General features: G+C 55.6%; 1 protein-coding gene across 3 annotated transcripts; it reads right to left on the reverse strand.

Moving 5' to 3' along the window:
* Positions 1 to 2998: 2998 nt before the first annotated feature.
* On the reverse strand, positions 2999 to 20261 carry LOC130526146 (whirlin-like). Of its 3 annotated transcripts, none has more exons than XM_057033575.1 (12): positions 19073 to 20258; positions 13701 to 13877; positions 11221 to 11346; positions 9013 to 9260; positions 8845 to 8881; positions 8384 to 8572; positions 7947 to 8138; positions 6980 to 7054; positions 5941 to 6634; positions 5393 to 5568; positions 5130 to 5258; positions 2999 to 3807 (listed from the first exon to the last, which is right to left on the reverse strand). In XM_057033575.1, the coding sequence occupies exons 1-12, from the start codon at positions 19787 to 19789 to the stop codon at positions 3631 to 3633; spliced, it is 2937 nt and encodes a 978-aa protein (XP_056889555.1). In that variant the 5' UTR covers positions 19790 to 20258; the 3' UTR covers positions 2999 to 3630. The 3 variants fall into 3 exon arrangements, with proteins under 3 accessions (XP_056889555.1, XP_056889554.1, XP_056889556.1); XM_057033574.1 differs by having other exon boundaries at positions 5130 to 5261; XM_057033576.1 differs by lacking the exon at positions 13701 to 13877 and having other exon boundaries at positions 5130 to 5261; positions 19073 to 20261.
* Positions 20262 to 23051: the final 2790 nt, after the last annotated feature.

A 23051-nucleotide genomic window follows, 5' to 3' on the forward strand; every position in this document is an offset into this window, starting at 1 on the left:
AAAATGTGGATCTCTTCTCAGGGGTGTTGGTCCTGGTGTCAAAGCAGGCCTAACGTTCTGTGCCGCTGTCCTGGTGGTTACTGATGTCTGAACCCAAAAACCCCTATAGAAGCTGTTTCCAAATCTCTCAACAGGGGACACACCATCATACTCATCCTTATGAAGTCGTCTTCTTCCTCTGCGACCAGCTTGAGGTGTGGCAGGGGAAGTAGGAAGGGCCGTAGATCTACAGGCATCAGGTCCTGGGGTGGCCATTTGTCTGGTGGTAGGAATACCACAATCATTGCGTCGCATTATTTTTCTCTGACTTGAAGTGCTAGGGCTCAATGCCACATGCTCGTCCTCATCCTCATTCCCTTGGTTCTGGTATGGAGTCTTTATCACCGTCACTGTCATACTTCACCTCTGCTTCCACATGATCAAGGTCTTGATCAAGGTTTGAACAGAAGCTCAGGTATTTGACTGAATCTCTGGACATTTCTTTTTTCCTAAGTGCTACAACTTTATTTGTAGCTAGGTAGCTAAAAGCTTAGGTTTGTAGATATAAATTAACATTAGCTACATGTTACTCATGTGTTAGCATGCCAGAGTAACCAAGCCTGTGACAGGTTGGGGCAGAGAATGTGGCCTGAATGTTGGTTCCTCTGAAAAGTGCAACGAGCGCCTGAGCTAAAACACACAAACGTGGAATTCCACTCGTAAAATATGTTCCTCTCTCTCACGAAGGTCGGGTGAAAATCACCCGAACGCATGCCTCTCGAAAAAAAAGCATATATCCGGGAGGAGGAAACAAAGGCACCGCTAATGACAGCATGAGCCGCCTGAAGCTACTCAAGGACCCATGAACCTCAGACAGCAGCAACACAATGAACATCACATGACAAGAACTGCGGGGGTGGAAATCCCCCGTCCTTAGTGCTGTAGTGTTGTATAATATAGATACAGTAGATACTGTATAATATAGATAGAGTAGATACTGTATCCATATTATACAGTAGATACTGTATAATAGATACAGTAGATACTGTATAATATAAAGTAGATACTGTATAATATAGATACAGTAGATGCTGTATAATATGGATATAGTAGATGCTGTATAATATATATACAGTAAACCTGTATGTCTTAGGATCCATCATTAGAAAAGGGTCTGGAGGACGTCTGGGTATATTTCAATGGTTGAAAGAGTGAAGACAGTTATGGAAGTCATAAATATCCTCTTAACTGTATATACATTAAAGATTGTACACATTGTAAATAACATCATCTTGACACCTGATTGTTGCATTAATATAACGTAACACTCATTTCTCTAGGTGCTGCTTTTGCAGGATCTCATTTTAAACTCTGTCTTCTAATTACAGAAAGTCAATTAGCCTCATTACGTTGTCGAGCACTTTTTGTGTGGGACATTATATATTCAGACCCTCAACAGATGTGAAACATCAAACCATAAAATGAAAAGAAACCATAGTGGTGATAATATTAATATTCCTGACATGAAAAGTTCCTCCAACCCAACATGAAATGAGCTCTAAGGTCATTCATGTGTGTGTTTATGGTCTACACAATCCAGCAACACATGAAGGTGATCTAACAGAGATGTTGGAGAACCGTGCACGTGCACGTGCACCCGTCAGGAGGTGACGCAGAGCTCCAGCTGCACCACCCTGCTGGATGCATTGATCTTCCTATTAGTTAATATGGTTGTCAGGCTAAACTCAAACAGGCAGCTGGAGCTTCCTTAGTGGGCGGGGCCAGCTGCTCCTGCCTCTGCAGGACTTCCAGTGGTGAGAACATCCAACTCCACACACTTGCTCATGAGCACTACGTCAGCTGTTACTGGCTGCACGCAGGGAAGCCCTGAGCTCCTCCCCGTGCTCCTCCCTGTGACCCTCCCTGAGCTCCTCCTGCCCTCCTCCCTGTGCTCCTCCCTGAGATCCTCCTGCCCTCCTCCCTGTGCTCCTCCTGCCCTCCCTGTGCCCCTCCTGCCCTCCTCCCTGTGCCCCTCCTGCCCTCCTCCCTGAGCTCCTCCCTGTGCTCCTCCTGGCCTCCTCCCTGTGCTCCTCCTGCCCTCCTCCCTGAGCTCCTCCTGCCCTCCTCCCTGTGCTCCTCCTGCCCTCCTCCTGAGCTCCTCCTGCCCTCCTCCCTGTGCTCCTCCTGCCCTCCTCCCTGAGCTCCTCCTGCCCTCCTCCCTGTGCTCCTCCTCCTGAGCTCCTCCCTGTGCTCCTCCTCCCTGAGCTCCTCCTGTGCTCCTCCCTGCCCTCCTCCCTGTGCTCCTCCTCCCTGAGCTCCTCCCTGTGCTCCTCCTCCCTGAGCTCCTCCCTGTGCTCCTCCCTGCCCTCCTCCCTGAGCTCCTCCCTGTGCTCCTCCCTGTGCTCCTCCTCCCTGAGCTCCTCCCTGTGCTCCTCCTCCCTGAGCTCCTCCCTGTGCTCCTCCCTGCCCTCCTCCCTGAGCTCCTCCCTGAGCTCCTCCCTGTGCTCCTCCTCCCTGAGCTCCTCCCTGTGCTCCTCCTCCCTGTGCTCCTCCTGCCCTCCTCCCTTTATATGATTGAACATGCAGGAGCCCGTCATCCAAGCTGGGGTGCAGACCTTCACGACACCAGGGTTCATCGTGGAGTCCCAAAGACCTGCTTTGGAGCACAGACCTGCTTGTGTCTGTGTTCTGGACCGGCCCAGGCGCGGGTCTTCAACACCTCGGCTGATCTCCTTTTGGACCGTTGTCATATTTCTGTTTAGGGTTAGGGTTACAGTAATTCTCCTGTTTTAGTTAAAGCTGTAGTAGAAAAGCAGCCGGCTCGTAACAGTACGAAGCACCTTCTGGCTCCCCGCTGCTGCCAAACACTCTAAAATACTCAAGTTCAGAGTAAATATTCCGGCTGCGATCGATAAAACATCCTGAACATCTCACATTTCTGCCTCCAGCCAAGTGGCTCCTGCAGCTCCTCTACTTAAAGGGAACAGCTGTTGGGTTCTTGAAGATAGTCTCACACATATGGAGTAAACCCTTTCCTTTGGAGTGCAATCAGCAAATGCCAATATATACTTTACACTTAGGACATCAACATTTTTTACAATAGGTGATTAAGTTTATGAGGTTGGGTCAGGCTCTCTGGACCAGGGTCAGGCTCTCTGGACCAGGGGCAGGCTCTCTGGACCAGGGTCAGGCCCTCTGGATCAGGGTCAGGCTCTCTGGACCAGGGGCAGGCCCTCTGGACCAGGGTCAGGCCCTCTGGATCAGGGGCAGGCCCTCTGGACCAGGGTCAGGCTCTCTGGACCAGGGGCAGGCCCTCTGGACCAGGGTCAGGCTCTCTGGACCAGGGGCAGGCCCTCTGGACCAGGGTCAGGCTCTCTGGACCAGGGTCAGGCCCTCTGGACCAGGGGCAGGCCCTCTGGACCAGGGGCAGGCCCTCTGGACCAGGGGCAGGCCCTCTGGACCAGGGTCAGGCTCTCTGGACCAGGGGCAGGCCCTCTGGACCAGGGTCAGGCTCTCTGGACCAGGGGCAGGCCCTCTGGACCAGGGTCAGGCTCTCTGGACCAGGGGCAGGCCCTCTGGACCAGGGTCAGGCTCTCTGGACCAGGGTCAGGCCCTCTGGACCAGGGTCAGGCTCTCTGGACCAGGGTCAGACTATAGTCCCGGCTCTGCCACCAAAAAGTCAATATGGTTCTTCTCTTTGGTCTTGAAGGCCTCGGCGATGATCCTGGCTGCTTCCTTGTGCTCCCGTCCTCGCAGTGAGACACCGTTGACCTCCAAGATGATGTGGCCCACTTTCAGCTGGCCGCAGTTATGAGCCGAACCTCCTTTCTGACAACAGACAGGAGACAGAAAGACAGCAGATGAGAAGGAACAAAGAAGCTGCGCTGCACTGGCCTGCAGTCTTCAACAGCCTTCCAGATCCAGATCTGGTTCACCTGTGGAGCACAGACACTCCTTAACTAAAATATCTGAATGGGACTGAGTCCATTCCACCCCTGGAGACCCGCTCTGCTGCTGTGGCGTTATGGCAGCCACTGTTCCCAGGCAGGGGGGTCCGAGGTGCCTCCTGACCCACCTGTGGCTCCTTCGGCCTGACTGGATCTGCAGCTTTAAAGAGCGGCTCATTTCTCCCAGCTTCCAGTTCACTGCCGCTCCGATCAGCCTCGATCACTTGGGCATTGGCCAGCGATCGCAGCTTTAGCTCTTCCTAACCAACTTCGTATGGTCTGGGTCAGGTTCTGGCTTCAGCTGGCTTGTTTGGCTTTCACACCATCAGGGGTTTCATTTAGTCCCTTCAAGTGAAGAACTGAGCTGCTGCTGGAGGAACCAGACTGATCTGAGTCCAAGCACTCCATCCAGGAGGAAGAAGACTTCCCACCAGGGACGGGTGAGGCAGGTGACCCTGACACCCTGAGCCACTGTGCTCAGCAGGGCAGGAAGCAGAGAAGATCTGACAGGAGCTGCGAGGGTCGTGGATGCTTCAGCTTCCAGGTTGGATCTTCAGACGTCAGATGAGATTCAAAGTGACCAAAAGCTCTCCTGGTTTCAGAATCAGGCCTAACATGACTGTGTGATCACGGAACATCATTTTTTGCTATGCCTGACTTTCTGACCATGTTCAATTTATTGTGTTACTCAGGTTCAGGGGTGGAATGTTGGGCCAACTACCAGAACACATGAAGACCATTATCAGTTTGTTCTGAGTCATGGTCATGTGACAACTATTCAGGATCAAGTCCTACTTCATGTTTCTGTATTTATTTTGTAACTCTGCTGCTGAATCCGATCACTCGTGTTCCGCTTCAGTTGCACAGGCAGCAAGCGTCATGCTAATAAATGAGCTAAGCAGCTTTTCTGGGAGACCCTTCTGCTGTCACTGCATGTGGGAACCAAAGAGACGGAGGTTAGGGAACCCAGAGTTCCCAGAATTACGGCCAGGCCTCTAGGGCCCCTGTAGGCCTTGAGGTGAGTCTTCATCAGCCCGAGGACAAGTGTCATGGAATTTAATGAATAACTGCTCCCTCCATCAGGGATCAGCTGATGCTAACCTGCTCCCCAGGATCGGGACACACCTCCACCGGAGGACCGTGCGACGGGAGGACAACAGGCCTCTTTGGGACCAGAGGGTGTCATGAACCTTTCAGCCTCACCTGAATAGTGACTATACGCGGCAGAGGTCGGCGAGTGTTGGCTCCGCCCTCTATAGCGATGCCGAGAGTGCTGGCGTTCTTCACCACTTGGACAAGAGTAGCACTGGGCGCCGGGAGCGGCGAGCACGCCTGCTGGACACAGCAGAACCTTTCAGTCACCCTCTTTTACTCCTTTAGTAAAATAAAACTGCATCTGATCATCTGGACAGGCTGAGCACAGCCCTGAAGGCAGGTCTGTCAAAGGTAGTATGGGGGGCGCTCACTGGTCTCAGGGGTCCTGGAGGAGCTACGTGGGCCCCTGCGTGTTCGCCTTTGCTCTGCTGGATTTTGCTGGGACGAGGGCTGCCGTCCTTGATGAGACCGCCTGCCTCAGCGATGTCCACCCCACTGTCCTCACTCAGCGTCTGGCCACTGTCTGACAGCTGGGACAGAGTGCCCCCTGCAGGTGGGAGGACCACACCAGAGGTTAAACTCACACCTGCTGCCAACAGAAAGGACTCATACTTTATTATTCGCTGTTATTCTAGAGCTGGGTGACATTGAAAAACAGTTAGAACGGAACACATTAAATATTCAGGTCCTTTCACTCTGCAGCAGCATTAGCATCTTCATGTAGCCACCAGGGAGGGGAGCAAGCCTGAGCAGACAACACAAACACACCAACCATCGAGAGGGAAGGCGCTTCGGGGAGGGCTTAGGGCTGGATGATGCATCCTTAAGCCTCATTCTCAATGAGCGGCGGCGCCTCAAACTCGGCGCCTGCTGCCCAGTGACACCTCAGAACATCCTGAAGAATCCATGAGCTTCATACCTCTCTGCTGGGGTCTGCAGTCTGCAGACAGCCGGTTCACATCTGCAACAAGGACTCTGTGGGGGAGGGCCGGGGAGCAGGGCCGGTCAGGACCGCAGCGGGGGCCGGCCGGTATGACGAGAGAGGGGCAGGGCGAGGGGCAGGGCGACAGATGAGGCGAGGCCATAGGAGACGCAGCTTTGGAAGATGATGCAGACTTTGAGAAGATGGAGGACTTCTCGTAAGAGCTGGATCTGGACGGGAGCTTGACTGAAGAGTCTGGTTTCACAGAGCCACAGGAGTGGCGATGCTGCAGGAGGAGGGGGCAGCTGTGGTGTCCAGAGGTGGGCCTGCTGGGGGGAGCGGCATGCTGGCTAAAGTAATGAGCCAAATGTGAGTGGATGTGTTGCTCGGCCTCATAGATCTGGGTGGAGCTCTGGCAGGGATGGTGGAGGGCACTGAGGGAGGTGTGGTAGCTGGAGCCGGGGCAGGCGCGGCGGGAGGGGGCCGGCGACAACTGCTGGACGGTGGGCACGGATTTGAAGGATTTGTGGAGGCAGTCTTGCAGTAGCCCAGTGGTTCCAGTGGTGCCGGTGGAGATTAGGCCGGGGTTCGGCTGCACCACACGTGCTGAAGGCCTCTGGCTGAGCTCCTCTCTGGACAGACTGTTCTGAGCCTGGAAGGCAACCCTTGGACCAGTCGCCTGCACTTCGCCCTGCAAAGTGAGTCCACATCTAAAACTCAGGTTCTCCAATGACCCCTTCAGAGCAGAAGATCAACAAAGCTGTGAAAAATATCACCCTTCAGCGGATTATAAGGACCATAATAACCTCGAATGTCCCCTGGTCAAAAGGACCAAATGAACCTTCCCAATATCTCAAACCAAATTCTTGTCAGATCCTGACCTTGACTGAGGACAACATTTACACACTCAACTTCTGATTGGAATGACTCCAATGTGCTGGAGCACTAATGGGGCTTCATAATTATGTTCATAACGAGGGACTTTAGTTTGGCCCCTCACGTGTCTGAACGGGACCTAAAACAGATGTGACCATACCAGAGCCAGGTTCTGCAAGGACGGAGCGTCCTCTTCCCGGTCCTTCTCTGTCCAGGCACCAAGACAGCCATCAGCCTGAAACAAAGAGCAGGTAAAGTGGAGCACTGCAGCACCAGAACCAAGTGCGGCAGCTCAGGGGCCCACAGCCACTTCAGGCAGGCAGCAGATGGAGGCTGGTCCCCCAGGACAGAGTGGTGAGAACAACAAGGCTGAGCAGCAACGAGGGGTTCCTGCTGGGACAGCCGAGGCATTCCAGGTAAACTCTGTAGTTCCAGCGCCTCGAAATGAGGGGAGAGTGAGCTGCAGGGGCCCCAGAGGACATGAGCAGGGGCCCCAGAGGACATGAGCAGGGGCCCCAGAGGACATGAGCAGGGGCCCGACTCAGAGGACATGAGCAGGGGCCTCAGAGGACATGAGCAGGGGCCCCAGAGGACATGAGCAGGGGCCCGACTCCAGGGGCTCCTGGTCGGCCGCTAATAATCTGACAAATATTGTAAAATGCAGCCCAATCAAGAAAAACTACGCACATGCTCTCTGGACACAGGGACATGCTCTCTGGACACAGGGACATGCTCTCTGGACACAGGGACATGCTCTCTGGACATAGGGACATGCTCTCTGGACACAGGGACATGCTCTCTGGACACAGGGACATGCTCTCTGGACGTAGGGACATGCTCTCTGGACGTAGGGACATGCTCTCTGGATGTAGGGACATGCTCTCTGGACACAGGGACATGCTCTCTGGACGTAGGGACATGCTCTCTGGACACAGGGACATGCTCTCATCTTAAGCAGTTGTACTTGACATCAAACCAGTTTTGAACGGGTTTACGTCCACTGGACCAGCAGACAGGTTGACCAGCACCAAAGCAGCCGCTCCAGGATGGGAGCAGTTTGCCAGTAGGACCGAGTGTCCAGAGTAAGAGACCATCTCCCAGAGTGGTGCACATTTGCTCAGACTCACCAGCGCTCTGGTACTTTGTCCTGGATCATGGATCTGAGGAGCTGCCAGACTGCAGGGACACTGCGGGGGCACTGTGCCCAGGCCTCCGTGCCAGGCTTGATGAGCCTCTCTGTCGTGGTGGACCACCAGCCTGTCAAACAGCTCCAGATCCTGCAGAGCCACCAGGCTCCTCACCTCAGCCAACATGGACAGCTGCAGAGAGGGAGAAGCTGCGTCACCACCACTCTGGTTCTACAGTCAACATCTGCTCTCCTGCTGACCCTTCAGGGACCACGAGGAAAACTGACCCACGCTAGCATCTGATGGCAGGAACCTGGAGAGGAACATTAGAGTACTGTCGCCATGTGCAGGCCTGAACAGCCACTCAGAAGGTCTACAGGTCTCATGAAGGCTGCTGATCTGATCCGATTGATCTGATCTGACGTCAGTTGTTCTACCTTTGCATGAGTGTTGAAGAGCTCAAACAGAGCCATGACAAGGGCCTGCACAGCGATGTGTCCCTCCTGGTACTCCTGCAGGTAGTAGGCCATGGTCTCCCTCTCAGGCTCAGTCAGAAGCATGTAGGCCTGCTGCTCCAGAGACACCTGCACCCCCGGGGGGCCCACACCACACCTGTGCACCGCTGGCTGAGGGGACAACGGAGAGAAGGGTGGAGGATGAGAGGAGCTGCTCAACATAAGAGGCCTCGCTGCTCGCTGTTCCATGGCAACGGAGCGCCCTGAAGGTGCAGCTTCCTTCAGATGAAAACAGAGGTTTCAACGGACCACAGGTCCAGATCATCAGCCGAGATCTGTCCTGCGGCTCCATGAGGAGTTAAATGCAGGGACCTCCACGAGGGCCAGCTGACTTTATCTCAGCCTGGTAGCACAAATGCTAGTTAACAGCCGAGGCTTCTTACCTTTGCTGATCCAGGCGTCGCTCTGGCTGATGATGGTCTGCAACACACACCAAGACCGTCCTTTATGTCTTAAAGCTTGAGAACAATCAGCCCCTCTGAACCCTGTGTTCCTGGCCCACGGCAGCAGCATGAGCGCTGCATCGGTTTTATCGTGAGGTGTGTGCTCACCTGGAGGTGCAGGTGCGTGCGCTCACGGCTGTGTGGACGCCCACGCTGGCATCAGCAGCGGTGGTCTCATCTATGGCCCGGCTCTGGATCCATTGGCCCTCCTCCATCAGGGTGCGGGCGTGAGGCAGGCGACCCACATCCCTCACCTTCATCTGCAGCTGGTGTCCTGTTTTCAGGATGTGAACGGCCTCATCGTGGGAGATGACGATAAAGCTCTGGCCATTCACCTCCAGGATCTGCTCACCCACCTGCAACGTAAGACAGGGACTTACAGGACATTCCCAGGTGGGCTAGGGCTAGGGTTAGGGCTAGGACGAGGGTTAGAGCTAGGGTTAGGGTTAGGGCTAGGGCTAGGGCTAGGGCTAGAGGTTAGGGTTAGGGCTAGGGCTAGGGCTAGGGTTAGGGTTAGGTTAGGGCTAGGGCTAGGGTTAGGGTAGGGTTAGGGTTAGGTTAGGGTTAGGGTTAGGGTTAGAGGGTTAGGGTTAGGGGGTTAGGGTTAGGGCTAGGGTTAGGGTTAGAGGGTTAGAGGGTTAGAGGGTTAGGGTTAGGGCTAGGGTTAGGGTTAGGGTTAGGGCTAGGGCTAGGGTTAGGGTTAGGGTTTGGGTTAGGGTTAGGGTTAGAGGGTTAGGGTTAGGGTTAGGGTTAGGGTTTGGGCTAGGGTTTGAGGGTTAGGGTTAGAGGGTTAGGGTTAGAGGGTTAGGGTTAGGGCTAGGGCGAGGGTTAGAGCTAGGGTTAGGGTTAGGGCTAGGGCTAGGGCTAGGGTTAGAGGGTTAGGGTTAGGGTTAGGGTTAGGGCTAGGGCTAGGGTTAGGGTTAGGGCTCGGGTTATGGTTTGGGTTAGGGTTAGGAGGCTGAGCTGATGCTTGTGTAGCCTCAGAAGGGTCCTGTACACAGCTGCCTGCAGCCTCCCAGCTTAGAGCCGAAGCATCCACAGTCCCCTGAGATGGTGCCAGAGGTCCTCCAACAATTACAACCACACGCTCACACCAGTGACTAAACCAGAGGTCTAGCAGCTCACAGTCAGAACTTGTCAGGTTGTGTTCTGCTGAGAGTGGACCTGCAGCTGGAAACCACGTCAACATGAAACGATGGACAGAAACAGCTGCACGAGTCCATGAAGGGGGGTCATGTGGTCGTGTGTTGATGTCCAAGTTCTAGGAGGTGATCAAACCTGAACCTCGGTGGACTTCAAGGTGCAGGTGATGTTCTAATACTTCAGACGAGACCAAAGGGGACCCCAAAGCCCGTGCAGGGGGCGAGGAGAAGGGTCGGATCAAGGGTTGGCCCCACAGGTCTAGGTTGCTGTGGAAACGGTTTGCCAAGTTCCAGGTCCCCTCGGTGTGGCTGTGCGCCCTATCATGGACACACTCACCTAGGTGAAGGGGAACCTTTCCTCCCCTCAGCAGCAACTGAACTCTAAACAACCTCACCCACCCAGAACCCTGCAGGGCCCCATCCAGTCAGGATGAAACCCACTCATCATCTTCAAACTACTGTCCTCTGACCTGTAACAGGTTAGGGTTACGGCTCCTCGTGAACCCCTGAGGGGTCTACCGGCCTGCCCGGCGACTCCAGCCCCTCTGGAACACTGGCAAGCTGCTCTGCCAACATGTGGCTGCAATACTCAACGATACCAAACTTCTGTGGGTTCAGGGTTCTGATCCGTATGGAGAAGTTCAGGTGCCTCCAGACGGCACACGTCACCTCAAGCAGCACTCTCTTCTGAGCCAGCAAGTCTGCTGAGCTTAATCCAGCAATGGGGGAGTAAAGTGGGGCCCAGCCGGATGGGTCAGGTGCTGGTTGACAGGGGAGCCTCGGGGCCTCAGGCAGGACGGACAGCGAGAGTGGTTTGCTTGTTGAGGCAGAAAGCTGACCTAGAATCAGTGGGTCCGCCATCATGAGGAACTACGACTGGCTTGATGACCCGATGTCATGCTAACCCTGTTAGCACCTTAGCTGTGACACAGACAGATGCAGCTACTGAGCTCTGGCAGCGTGGAGCAGCAGCCTTCCTTTGACCACCACTGATCGAGTCAGGGCCCCAGGAGCTGGGTGTGGATCTGCATGAAGCACTCCGGTGTAACCGGTTTAACTCTGCATCATACAGGCAGGAAGGCACCAAGAAAAGGTGCTTTTAACTTGAAAACATCCTCCTAAAAGAGCAAAGGGATCAAAGACATTGAGAAAAGCTGAAATGTGTGTGTGGTACCTTCAGTGCCTCAGCATCAGCAGCAGATCCAGGATCCACTCCCGTGATGTAGATCCCTAGTCCGTACTCTGCCCCCCCCCTGATCATCAGACCCAGAGAGCGACCGTCATCCATCCGCAGGATCACCTGGAGCAGAGGGTTCAGGGTCAGGGGCCAGCTACACTCATAGCTGGGGGTCATAGCTGGGGGGTCTGAGCTGGGGGGTCATAGCTGGGGGGTCGGAGCTGGGGGGTCATAGCTGGGGGGTCATAGCTGGGGATCTGAGCTGGGGGGTCATAAGTGGGGGGTCACAGCTGGGGGGTCGGAGCTGGAGGGTAATAGCTGGGGATCTGAGCTGGGGGGTCATAGGTGGGGGGTCGGAGCATCATCTATGTAACATAGAAGGTTGAGCCGTGATCAATTAAAGCAAATTGTATTCTAGTAAATTTCCCACTTTCCTGAGGGACGCTTTATTTTGATCATCACCCCTGATGTTTGGAAGGTCAAAGGTCAAAGTTCCTCCAGAGCCACATCACCCACATCTAATCATCTCTTCCTTGGGTTAGGGTTAGAGGGTTAGGGGTTCGGGTTAGGGGTTAGGGTTAGGGTTAGAGGTTAGGGTTAGAGGGTTAGGTTAGGGTTAGAGGTTAGGGTTAGAGGTTAGGGGTTCGGGTTAGGGGTTAGGGGTTAGGGGTTAGGGTTAGAGGTTAGGGGTTAGGGTAGAGGGTTAGAGGGTTAGGGTTAGAGGGTTAGGGTTAGGGTTAGAGGGTTAGGGTTAGGGGTTCGGTTAGAGGGTTAGGGTTAGAGGGTTGGGTTAGAGGGTTAGGGTTAGGGTTAGAGGTTAGGGGTTAGGGTTAGGGTTAGGGTTAGGGTTAGAGGGTTAGGGTTAGGGGTTAGGGTTCGGGTTAGGGTTAGAGGGTTAGGGTTAGAGGGTTAGGTTAGAGGGTTAGGGGTTAGGTTAGGGGTTAGGGTTAGAGGGTTAGGGTTAGGGTTAGGGGTTCGGTTAGAGGGTTAGGGGTTAGGGTTAGAGGGTTAGGGGTCAGGTTTAGAGGGTTAGGGGTTAGGGTTAGGGTAGAGGGTTAGGGGTTCGGGTTAGAGGGTTAGGGGTTAGGGTTAGAGGGTTAGGGTTAGAGGGTTAGGGTTAGAGGTTAGGGTTAGAGGGTTAGGGTTAGGGTTAGGGTTAGAGGGTTAGGGTTCGGGTTAGAGGGTTAGAGGGTTAGGGTTAGAGGGTTAGGGGTTTGGGTTAGAGGGTTAGGGTTAGAGGGTTAGGGTTAGAGGGTTAGAGGTTTGGGTTAGAGGGTTAGGGTTAGAGGGTTAGAGGTTTGGGTTAGAGGGTTAGGGTTAGAGGGTTAGGGTTAGAGGGTTAGAGGTTTGGGTTAGAGGGTTAGGGTTAGAGGGTTAGGGTTAGGGTTAGGGGTTCGGAGCATCATCAACATTTCCTGGAAAGATCTGCTGATACCTTCCTGAGTTATTGTGTTCACAACCAGATCAACGCTGCTGTCACATGACCTGCTGTGGGAGGGGTAATGACTGAGATGACCTGCGAATCAGCCTCCATCATCATGCCGGGGGGCTAAATCCTGCCATTTATCTTAAGATCTACAGACAAGATTAGCTAGCTTATTATTATTCTGAATGTTAGCGGCTGATTCCGAATGTTAGCATCTGATTCTGAATGTTAGCATCTGGTTCTGAATGTTAGCAGCTGATTCTGAATGTTAGCGGCTAATTCTGAATGTTAGCATCTGATTCTGAATGTTAGCATCTGATTCTGAATGTTAGCAGCTGATTCTGAATGTTAGCGGCTGATTCTGAATGTTAGCAGCTGATTCTGAATGTTAGCGGCTGATTCTGAATGTTAGCGGCTGATTCTGAATGTTAGCGGCTGATTCTGAATGTTAGCAGCTGATTCTGAATGTTAGCGGCTGGTTCTGAATGTTAGCAGCTGATTCTGAATGTTAGCGGCTGATTCTGAATGTTAGCTTCTGATTCTGAATGTTAGCGGCTGATTCTGAATGTTAGCGGCTGGTTCTGAATGTTAGCTTCTGAGCTTCTGCTGTCACCTCTGCGTCCTGCCTGTTGGGGCTCAGGTGTGGTTTGTGTGAGAGTCACATGATCGAACCGCCCTGGAGGCGGTTTGGAGCTCGACGCAGAGCAACAGCCTCAAACCACCAGCTGACTGTTTCAAACGAGCATCAGAGAAGGAAATCACTGAGTAAAGAGCAGCTTCCTGTCAGGAAGTCCAGCTGTGTGCCGGTCACCCTAAACTGAGCGTCCCTCCAGCTCCCAGAGGCTCCTTTAGACCCAAGGACGTCTTCCTGTCTGCGTCTGTGTGGTGAAACCTGAAGGAGGAGGCTCCTGAGGGGCAGCAGGTGATTCAGGGGATGTCCAGCTGCTGTGGGTCGGGGGGTTTGACTTCAAATTCTGCCCCCTAGCTAGAGCATGTCTGTAGTTTAGTGCATATAATGCCCACGTTTCCTTCTGTAAGATCACGTCCCTACCGTCCTCTCATCCACACTGGCTCCGTGCACGGGCTTGGCTTCTTCAGGATCAGGAGGAGGGGACACGCTCCGGCCCTGAGGGTCCACCCAGCTGTACAGGTGGTTGGTGATGTGGCCTCCAGGGATGTGACCCAGGGAACACACCGTCATGGCCAACGTTCTGCACCCCTTCAGCACCTGGTCCAGGAGGACACAAGTCAAACAGGGAGAGAAGAGTTTACAGACAGGAGGGACAGCAGGACGAGGGGGACAGGAGGGCCGGGACAGCAGGACGAGGGGGGCAGGAGGGCCGGGACAGTAGGACGAGGGGGACAGGTGGGCCGCGACAGCAGGACGAGGGGGACAGGAGGCCGGGACAGCAGGACGAGGGGGACAGGAGGGCCGGGACAGTAGGACGAGGGGGACAGGTGGGCCGGGACAGCAGGACGAGGTGGACAGGTGGGCCAGGACAGTAGGACGAGGGGGACAGGAGGGCCGGGACAGCAGGACGAGGGGGGCAGGAGGGCCGGGACAGCAGGACAAGGGGGACATTTAATTCAGAGTCCTTCAGATGGAGCTCAGCTCCTGATGACTCTTCATGGACGACCAGACTGAAAACCTTCCTTTTTGATAAGACTCCTAATTAGCTGTTGTGTTCTGCTGCTGTGGGCCCAGACTGCTGGTGCTCCTATAACACAGATCTGCATATGAGGAGACCTGAAGGTGCCCCTGGGCCCCTGGACCCCTGCACCCCCCCTGGGCCCCTGGACTCCCCCTGGGCCCCTGGACTCCCCCAGGGCCCTTGGACTCCCCCTGAGCCCCTGGACCCCAGGGCCCCTGGACTCCCCCTGGGCCCCTGGACCCCTGCACCCCCCCGGGCCCCTGGACTCCTGGGCCCCTGGACTCCCCCTGCACCCCTGGGCCCCTGCACCCCCCCTGGACCCCTGGACTCCCCCTGGGCCCCTGGACTCCCCCTGGACCCCCCCTCCCACCCCTAAATGTGATTTACCTGTTGGCGGCTGCTCTCAGCTGTGGTCTGAACCACAGGGGTTCCTGGTACCTAAACAGCTGCTAGTTTTCAGAAACCTTCCGTTATCTTCCTTCCCCAAGAATCCGAGTCAATAACCAAAAACCACGTCCTGTGCTATCAGCCTCCGATGCTAACGTGCATATGGAGGTTTGTTTTACATCAAAGACGCCAGTAGAGTTGAGAGCAACACCTCCTCATTTAGCTCATTTAGCTTTGGGAGCTATGAGAAGTCCTGGTTGTTGTTGGACCTGATCCCAGATCCAGGCTGCTGGTGAGTTTGTGACCCTACTCAAACATAATGTGTGAGAAGATCCCGGTGGAAGAACATGGACCCTTGAAGCCCTGATACCCTGCTCCAAAATAACCCCCCATTCACGCGGTAAAGGAGTGACCCAGTTCATTCAAAGGCTGTGATGGTTGTCTGCAACTGGAGCTGCACTAACGGATGAGGGACCGGAGCAGCCGGACAAAGAGCGTCTCCGCAGGCGGCTCCTCCTCCATTCAGTGTTCTAATTCTCTGTTGGACCACAACATCAGAGCATGAGCACCAGGAAGTCGCTGCTTCCTATTTTGGGTCCAAATGTTCTCTCTGAGCCTGGAAAGAGCCAAAGATCAGCTCCATCACCAGCAGAAGCAGGTGACAACCGAGTGTTCCGGAGGCCGTGTTGGCAGGAGCAGCTGGAGTGGGTGGACGAGGAGCTGAGTGAGTTCTGCATGGGCCCGAAGAGGTGGGCGGATGATGAGAGGACTGTGCTGAGGAGCGCTGACGAGTGGGGCCAGGCCGACGTCAGCACTGGTCACTGCTCCTGCAGGGGCCCCTCTGAGGGCCCTTCAGGGGCCTGACTCAGGCCCGTTCTGTCATTCAGTGAGAGAAAAGCTTCGGTTACACAACCACCCCCCAGGAGAACCTGAGCTCTGTTCCCAAACATATCAACATATAAACAGTCCAGCTGACCCCCCAGGAGAACCTGAGGTCTGTTCCCAAACATATAAAGTCCAGCTGACCCCCCAGGAGAGCCTGAGCTCTGTTCCCAAACACATCAACAGTCCAGCTGACCCCCCAGGAGAACCTGAGGTCTGTTCCCAAACACATAAACAGTCCAGCTGACCCCCCAGGAGAGCCGCTGTGATCCGGCCTCCTCCTCCTCCTCCATCCGGCGTGAGGTAATCTGAGCGAGAGCTGCTTTTTATATCCTGTCGAGGGCCTGATGGCACTCGTGGAGTCGTTTGCTGGACGTTATGTAACGTTATTTTTCTGCTGGTACGAAAAAGCTCTTGTTGTTTAAAAATAGACTCAAAGAGGAGCCAAAGTTAGATCACTACTGAGGAGTTTGAGCCCTCACGCTGCGGCTGGTTAAACCCTTTCTCTGGATGCCAGTCCATTTCTATTTGCATGGCATCCTTTGTGTAACCTGGAACAGCAGTCGTAGGTGCTGTAGGTGGGACCAGGTGGTCCTTCAGTCACCCAGGTGGTCCTTCAGTCACCCAGGTGGTCCTTCAGTCACACCGGTCATGGTGAGGACAGGCTAACGCTAACGCTACCAGGGCTTCAAAATAAAACGATACATTCAAAGGTTATTGGGGAGTAAAGACATGTAAAGATGGCAGCTGACACAGATGCAGAGAGAGATGCTGTTCAGACCGAAGGACACGCTCGTGCCCCAGGTCCGATACGTCCAGTCAAAAGGTCAGGAGGGCAGCTGTTCTAGGGGCCGCTGGGACTATTCACCAGACATTATGATTGTTGTTATTATGGATGGCACCGCACCCACAGGAGGACAAGCCAGGATCCTCGACGCTCCCATTCCCTGATAAAACCAGCTCGTGGAACTTTGAGTAGTGTTCCACCCAGGGTGTGGGGAAGAGGTAGAGGGATTCTGTTCCTGGCTTCACATCAGCTCGCAGAGATAAAGTCCTCAAGATGGATCAGACTCTTGTCAACACGGGTGTTCCCTGAGGTGAGGGGTGGACAGCTTACCCTAACCCTAAACCCCTCTAACCAGTATGTTTGAGTTCACCCAGGTGGATGAAAGGGGAGTTTACTGCACCTTCTGGTTGAGGAGCAGGTCCTGACTCAAACAGTGGTTTAGACTATACCCCTTTTAGAGTCCTCTAGGGTACTATAGGGTGCCCCTTTTTGGGGACTACCGTCATCCTACTGGGGGACCTCAATGGTGAGGGAAGAATGGATTGGGAGCTTGACCGATGGATCGGTTCAGCTTCTGTAACTGGTCACAGCGTCACCGTGATGAGAGAGCTAAGCCGAAGGTCATCCAACCCTCACCAAGGTCAAGAACCTTGAGTAATGTTTGAAAGGACAAGACGACAGGCAGCGGCTCGGCCTCAGAGAGGGGGCGAGGAGCTCCGACATCTGAGAGGAGGTGAAAGTGGAGCTGCTATTTCTCACTGTTGAGATGAGCCAGTTAAGGTGATCTGGTCAGGACACCTCCGGGACACCTCAGGACACCTCAGGACACCTCCAGGACACCTCCAGGACACCTCCAGGACACTCAGGAGACGCCTCCAGGACACCTCAGGACACCTCAGGACGCCTCCAGGACACCCCAGGACACCTCAGGATGCCTCAGGACACCTCCAGGACACCTCAGGACACCTCCAGGACACCTCAGGACACCTCAGGACGCCTCCAGGACACCTCAGGACGCCTCCAGGACACCTCAGGATGCCTCAGGACACCTCAGGACGCCTCCAGGACACCTCAGGACACCTCAGGAGGACGCCTCAGGACACCTCAGGACACCTCCAGGACACCTCCAGGACACTCAGGACACCTCCAGGACACCTCAGGACGCCTCCAGGACACCTCAGGACACCTCAGGACGCCTCAGGACACCTCAGGACACCTCCAGGACACCTCAGGACGCCTCCAGGACACCTCAGGACACCTCAGGATGCCTCAGGACACCTCCAGGACACCTCAGGACGCCTCCAGGACACCTCAGGACACCTCAGGACGCCTCCAGGACACCTCAGGACACCTCCAGGACACCTCCCCGGGGAGAGGTTACATCCTTGGGACCCCAGGAGTGGTCTGAGCCTCCCTGCTGAAGCTGCCACCCCATGACCTGGACCTGGACACGCGGCTGGAGGACGGATGGACTAATATTCTTGTTATTGAGTTCCCACTGTGTCTCCTGGCTGCTGTTTCCTCAGTGTGGATGAAAAAGCAGAGCAGTTGTGGGAGGACCAGTTTTCCACCGCTGGTGCTTCCTGCGTCCTTGAATGCTAACATTTTATAGCGGCACATAGCAAAACAATCCCCTAGTGCAGGAATGAAAGGGGACTTGTCTTATTGCTTTAATAACATGGGCGGGTTAGGGCTCAGTCTGATGGGAGCTGGGCGGAGGAGCTGAGGGTTCTTGGTTCGAGTCCCAGGGCAGACAAACATGGAAGGTGTTCTGACAGTAGGGGGAGGTGCCAGAACAACTTCAGAGCACTGCCCAGGTACCGTTGAGCAAGGCACCAAACCCACAATAAGACTGAGTCAGGACTCGACTACAAGTGTGAACACATGAAGAACATCACTGACAAACCAGATGTGAGGGGGGGCACAAAAGGCTGGGCTAAGGTGGCTAATGCTAACGGGGCCGAATCACCACAGCGACAGTCCGCTTTGAGTCCAGCAGCAGGATCAGCAGATTGGGCTCTTCTGCTGCTACGCTTGAACCACGCGCGTGGTTAGCTTAGCATGTAGCATGTTAAAAATAAATAAGTCAATGTCACGGCAACAGCAGTGGTGCGTAAAATACTGACACTCCCATACAGGCAGACAGACAGGCAGGCAGACAGACAGGCAGGCAGGCAGGCAGGCAGACAGGCAGGCAGGCAGACAGACAGACAGACAGACAGGCAGGCAGGACAGACAGGCAGGCAGACAGGCAGGCAGGCAGCAGACAGACAGACAGACAGACAGGCAGGCAGACAGACAGGCAGGCAGACAGACAGACAGGCAGGCAGACAGACAGGTAGCCAGACAGACAGGTGGTCTCTTTCCCTTGAAACAGGACTAAAGCTTCTTCTGAGCAGGTTTGGGCTGAACCCCTGATGCCTTCAGGGTTCAGCTGTGGGGGCAGAGGTCACATGGGACCCAGTTCTAAAGATCTGTGGAACCTTTTGGAATCTGCTGATTGGAATGAATTCCTCAGTCATCACAGATTTGTGGTTTTGGGTTAGGGTTGGAGGAGGAACATGAGGAGTGACCCAGTAAGTTCTGCTCCCAGTTCAGCCAGTTCAGTGGTGTGAAGGAGAACAGGAAGTCTCACAAAGGTCCAACTCCAAAACCTCTGATTAATTCACAAATAACAACATCGGAACTACATTTGCTAGATCTAGCCGGTCCTACCTTCACGGCTTCAAAGTGAGTGACGTTATCAAAGTCCAGATCGTTGACGGTCAGAATCTGGTCTCCGACCCGCAGACCTTCTCTTTCCGCCGACGAGTCCGGTTCCACCAGGGACACGTAAATCCCCACGTTGTGTTCTGCCCCGCCGCGGATGCTGAAGCCCAAACCTTCCTGGCTCCTGGAGCGCGTCAGGGTGACTCTGCGCACGTCACAGCGAGGACCCCCCAGGACCGGCGGGGCCACGGCGGTCAGCAGGTCCTGGCCCCGCGGCGGGTCGTGGCCCCGCGGCGGGTCCTGGCCCCGCGGCGGGTCCTGGATGGAGCTGACATATTTCTGCAGAGCCGAGTCTCCGTCTTCTCCGAGGTCCTCCTCGCCGCCGCTGCCGGGGAGCAGGTCGGCCTTCAGGTACAGACCCTCGGAGGTGTACTGGTCGAAGAGCAGCTGGTCGGAGCGCGGGATGGCCACGCGCAGCATGGGCAGCAGCTGGCGCTTACTGGGCGAGTTCAGGATCACTTTGAGGGTCTGGACCAGGTCGAAGACGTTGCGCTTGGCGTGGTACACATTGAGGCAGTGGATGAACTGCTGCCGCTCCAGGTCGCTGAGCACGAGGTTGAGACCGTTGTGGAGCCGCCGGACGTTGGCGGAGAGCGCGCGGCTCCCCGCGTCGCGCGAGTTCCCCAGTGCGCTGAGCGAAGCGCGCTCCGGATCAGAGCTCATCCTGCACCATACCGGGAGGCGGTGCGTCGCACGGACCGGAGGACGGGTCGCGCCTCTGTCAAAGTCGACGCGAAGCCCGCAACTGCTGGGATACCTCAACAGGTGACCGCGGGTGCACGCGCCAGGCGCGGGACCCGCTGCGGCCGCGCGAGACGGGTCATTTCCGCCGGTGCCGGTAGTTCTCCTCGGGTCTCTGCCGGAGAAAAGTGCGCTTGTCTGTAAGTTGTGCACTACAGGAGCCGGACCCGCTGGGACGAGGCTCGCCTGACCGTGCACGTGCTGCGGGAGAATTCTCCATCCCGCCGCGCGCGCGGTGCACCTCCACGTCCCAAAATGGCACCTTGCGATGCGAATATGAACCCAGCAGAGTCCGATTGTTTCCACCAGCGACGCTCCGCTCAACTGGGAGCGCCGAGCTGGGCTCACTGGAGGAAATGACGCAGGTGTGCGTGCGCGTGCGCGCCTGTGTGTGTGTGTGAGAGAGAGAGAGCACGTTGCTTAGGAACCCTCCTCAGCTTCAGTCTTCTTCCGTCATTTCTGGCAGCGCATCAGCTGAAGCTTCAGTCAAATGTGACGTTGACCTGATTCCAGATGCTGCAGATGTTTGCCCCCCCCAGGTGTCGGTATTAGTTAGATCCCCACCTTTGGTGTCTAAATACAGCTCATCTCCCGGGGCGGGCCGAGGTGGAGGGCGTTAAAGTTGGGTTGGGTTTAATTGAGGCATGATCCTGACAGTAATCCCTCCCTCCCCCATCCTCCTGCCTGGGGGGCTCTTCTGAAGGAAGCAGGACCACGACAAACAGCTCTGGTTTGGGAGAACAGCTCGACCCGGAACATTTTACATTTACCCGGAGAGTCCACTAGGTGTCGCTCTTAGTAAGTAGAAGTTGGAGAAGTTCTATTGTTGGAGAAATGGGCCTCTACGAAGCTGGAAGAACCCAAAACAGTGGAAAACTCAAGCTGGGCCTTAATTGCCTGGAGTTGGGCCACGGCGTGCCGGCTCCTCCCAGACCTGGAGCCAGCCCAGGCGGCCCAGCGGTGCTGGACTTCGATTACAGCTCAGCCTTCAGCACCAGAGCTGGTCCAGAGGATCACTGGTCTGGGTCTGAAGAACTCCAGCTTAATCCTCACAACCCATGAACCACAACTGAACCGTGCTGGAGGACGTGTTATAGGGTGGTCTCACACAACTACACCTGGTCCTCCTGGTCTCACCTGGTCCTCCTGTCTCACCTGGTCTCTCCTGGTCTCACCTGGTCCTCCTGGTCTCTCCTGGTCCTCCTGGTCTCACCTGGTCCTCCTGGTCTCACCTGGTCTCTCCTGGTCTCACCTGGTCCTCCTGGTCTCACCTGGTCCTCCTGGTCTCACCTGGTCCTTCTGGTCTCACCTGGTCCTCCTGGTCTCACCTGGTCCTCCTGGTCAGAACCTACTGGCTCTAGGTTATTTATAGCTCACCTTAAGGGTTACGGTGAGAGAGCTGGAATCTTCCCACTGGGATTTAAGGAATTTACTGCGCCACAAAACCCATTAGAACCATATTGTGTTTGTAGATCCTCAAAGTTGTCCTCCTACGGTGAAGAACTTAAGCTGAGACTTAGCTCCCGCCCACAACCCCCCCAGGATGGCACCCAGTGGGATTAAAGCCCTGCTGCCACTCTTCTCATTCCCCTTAAGATGCCTCCTCCCCCTCATCATCATCATCATCATCATCAGCACCTTCATCCTCATCAGCAGCACCACCTCCTGTCCTCCTCATGCTGTTGGGAGGTTCCTGTGAGCTCCTCCCCTCCACGAGGGTGGACGGACCCACCTCTGTCCTCCTCATGCTGTTGGGAGCATTGGCAGGTTCCTGTGAGCTCCTCCCCTCCACGAGGGTGGACGGACCCACCTCCTGTCCTCCTCATGCTGTTGGGAGGTTCCTGTGAGCTCCTCCCCTCCACGAGGGTGGAGGGACCCACCTCCTGTCCTCCTCATGCTGTTGGGAGCATTGGCAGGTTCCTGTGAGCTCCTCCCCTCCACGAGGGTGGACGGACCCACCTCCTGTCCTCCTCATGCTGTTGGGAGGTTCCTGTGAGCTCCCCCCTCCACGAGTGTGGACGGACCCACCTCCTATCCTCCTCATGCTGTTGGGAGGTTCCTGTGAGCTCCTCCCCTCCACGAGTGTGGACGGACCCACCTCCTGTCCTCCTCATGCTGTTGGGAGGTTCCTGTGAGCTCCTCCCCTCCACGAGTGTGGACGGACCCACCTCCTGTCCTCCTCATGCTGTTGGGAGGTTCCTGTGAGCTCCTCCCCTCCACGAGGGTGGACGGACCCACCTCCTGTCCTCCTCATGCTGTTGGGAGGTTCCTGTGAGCTCCTCCCCTCCACGAGGGTGGACGGACCCACCTCCTGTCCTCCTCATGCTGTTGGGAGGTTCCTGTGAGCTCCTCCCCTCCACGAGTGTGGACGGACCCACCTCCTGTCCTCCTCATGCTGTTGGGAGGTTCCTGTGAGCTCCTCCCCTCCACGAGTGTGGACGGACCCACCTCCTGTCCTCCTCATGCTGTTGGGAGGTTCCTGTGAGCTCCTCCCCTCCACGAGGGTGGACGGACCCACCTCCTGTCCTCCTCATGCTGTTGGGAGGTTCCTGTGAGCTCCTCCCCTCCACGAGGGTGGACGGACCCACCTCCTGTCCTCCTCATGCTGTGGGAGGTTCCTGTGAGCTCCTCCCCTCCACGAGTGTGGACGGACCCACCTCCTGTCCTCCTCATGCTGTTGGGAGGTTCCTGTGAGCTCCTCCCCTCCACGAGTGTGGACGGACCCACTCCTGTCCTCCTCATGCTGTTGGGAGGTTCCTGTGAGCTCCTCCCCTCCACGAGGGTGGACGGACCCACCTCCTGTCCTCCTCATGCTGTTGGGAGGTTCCTGTGAGCTCCTCCCCTCCACGAGTGTGGACGGACCCACCTCCTGTCCTCCTCATGCTGTTGGGAGGTTCCTGTGAGCTCCTCCCCTCCACGAGGGTGGACGGACCCACCTCCTGTCCTCCTCATGCTGTTGGGAGGTTCCTGTGAGCTCCTCCCCTCCACAAGTGTGGACGGACCCACCTCCTGTCCTCCTCATGCTGTTGGGAGGTTCCTGTGAGCTCCTCCCCTCCACGAGTGTGGACGGACCCACCTCCTGTCCTCCTCATGCTGTGGGAGGTTCCTGTGAGCTCCTCCCCTCCACGAGGGTGGACGGACCCACCTCCTGTCCTCCTCATGCTGTTGGGAGGTTCCTCTGAGC

The sequence above is a fragment of the Takifugu flavidus genome, chromosome 5 (genome assembly GCF_003711565.1).
Source record: "Takifugu flavidus isolate HTHZ2018 chromosome 5, ASM371156v2, whole genome shotgun sequence".
NCBI classification, from domain to species: Eukaryota; Metazoa; Chordata; class Actinopteri; order Tetraodontiformes; family Tetraodontidae; genus Takifugu; species Takifugu flavidus.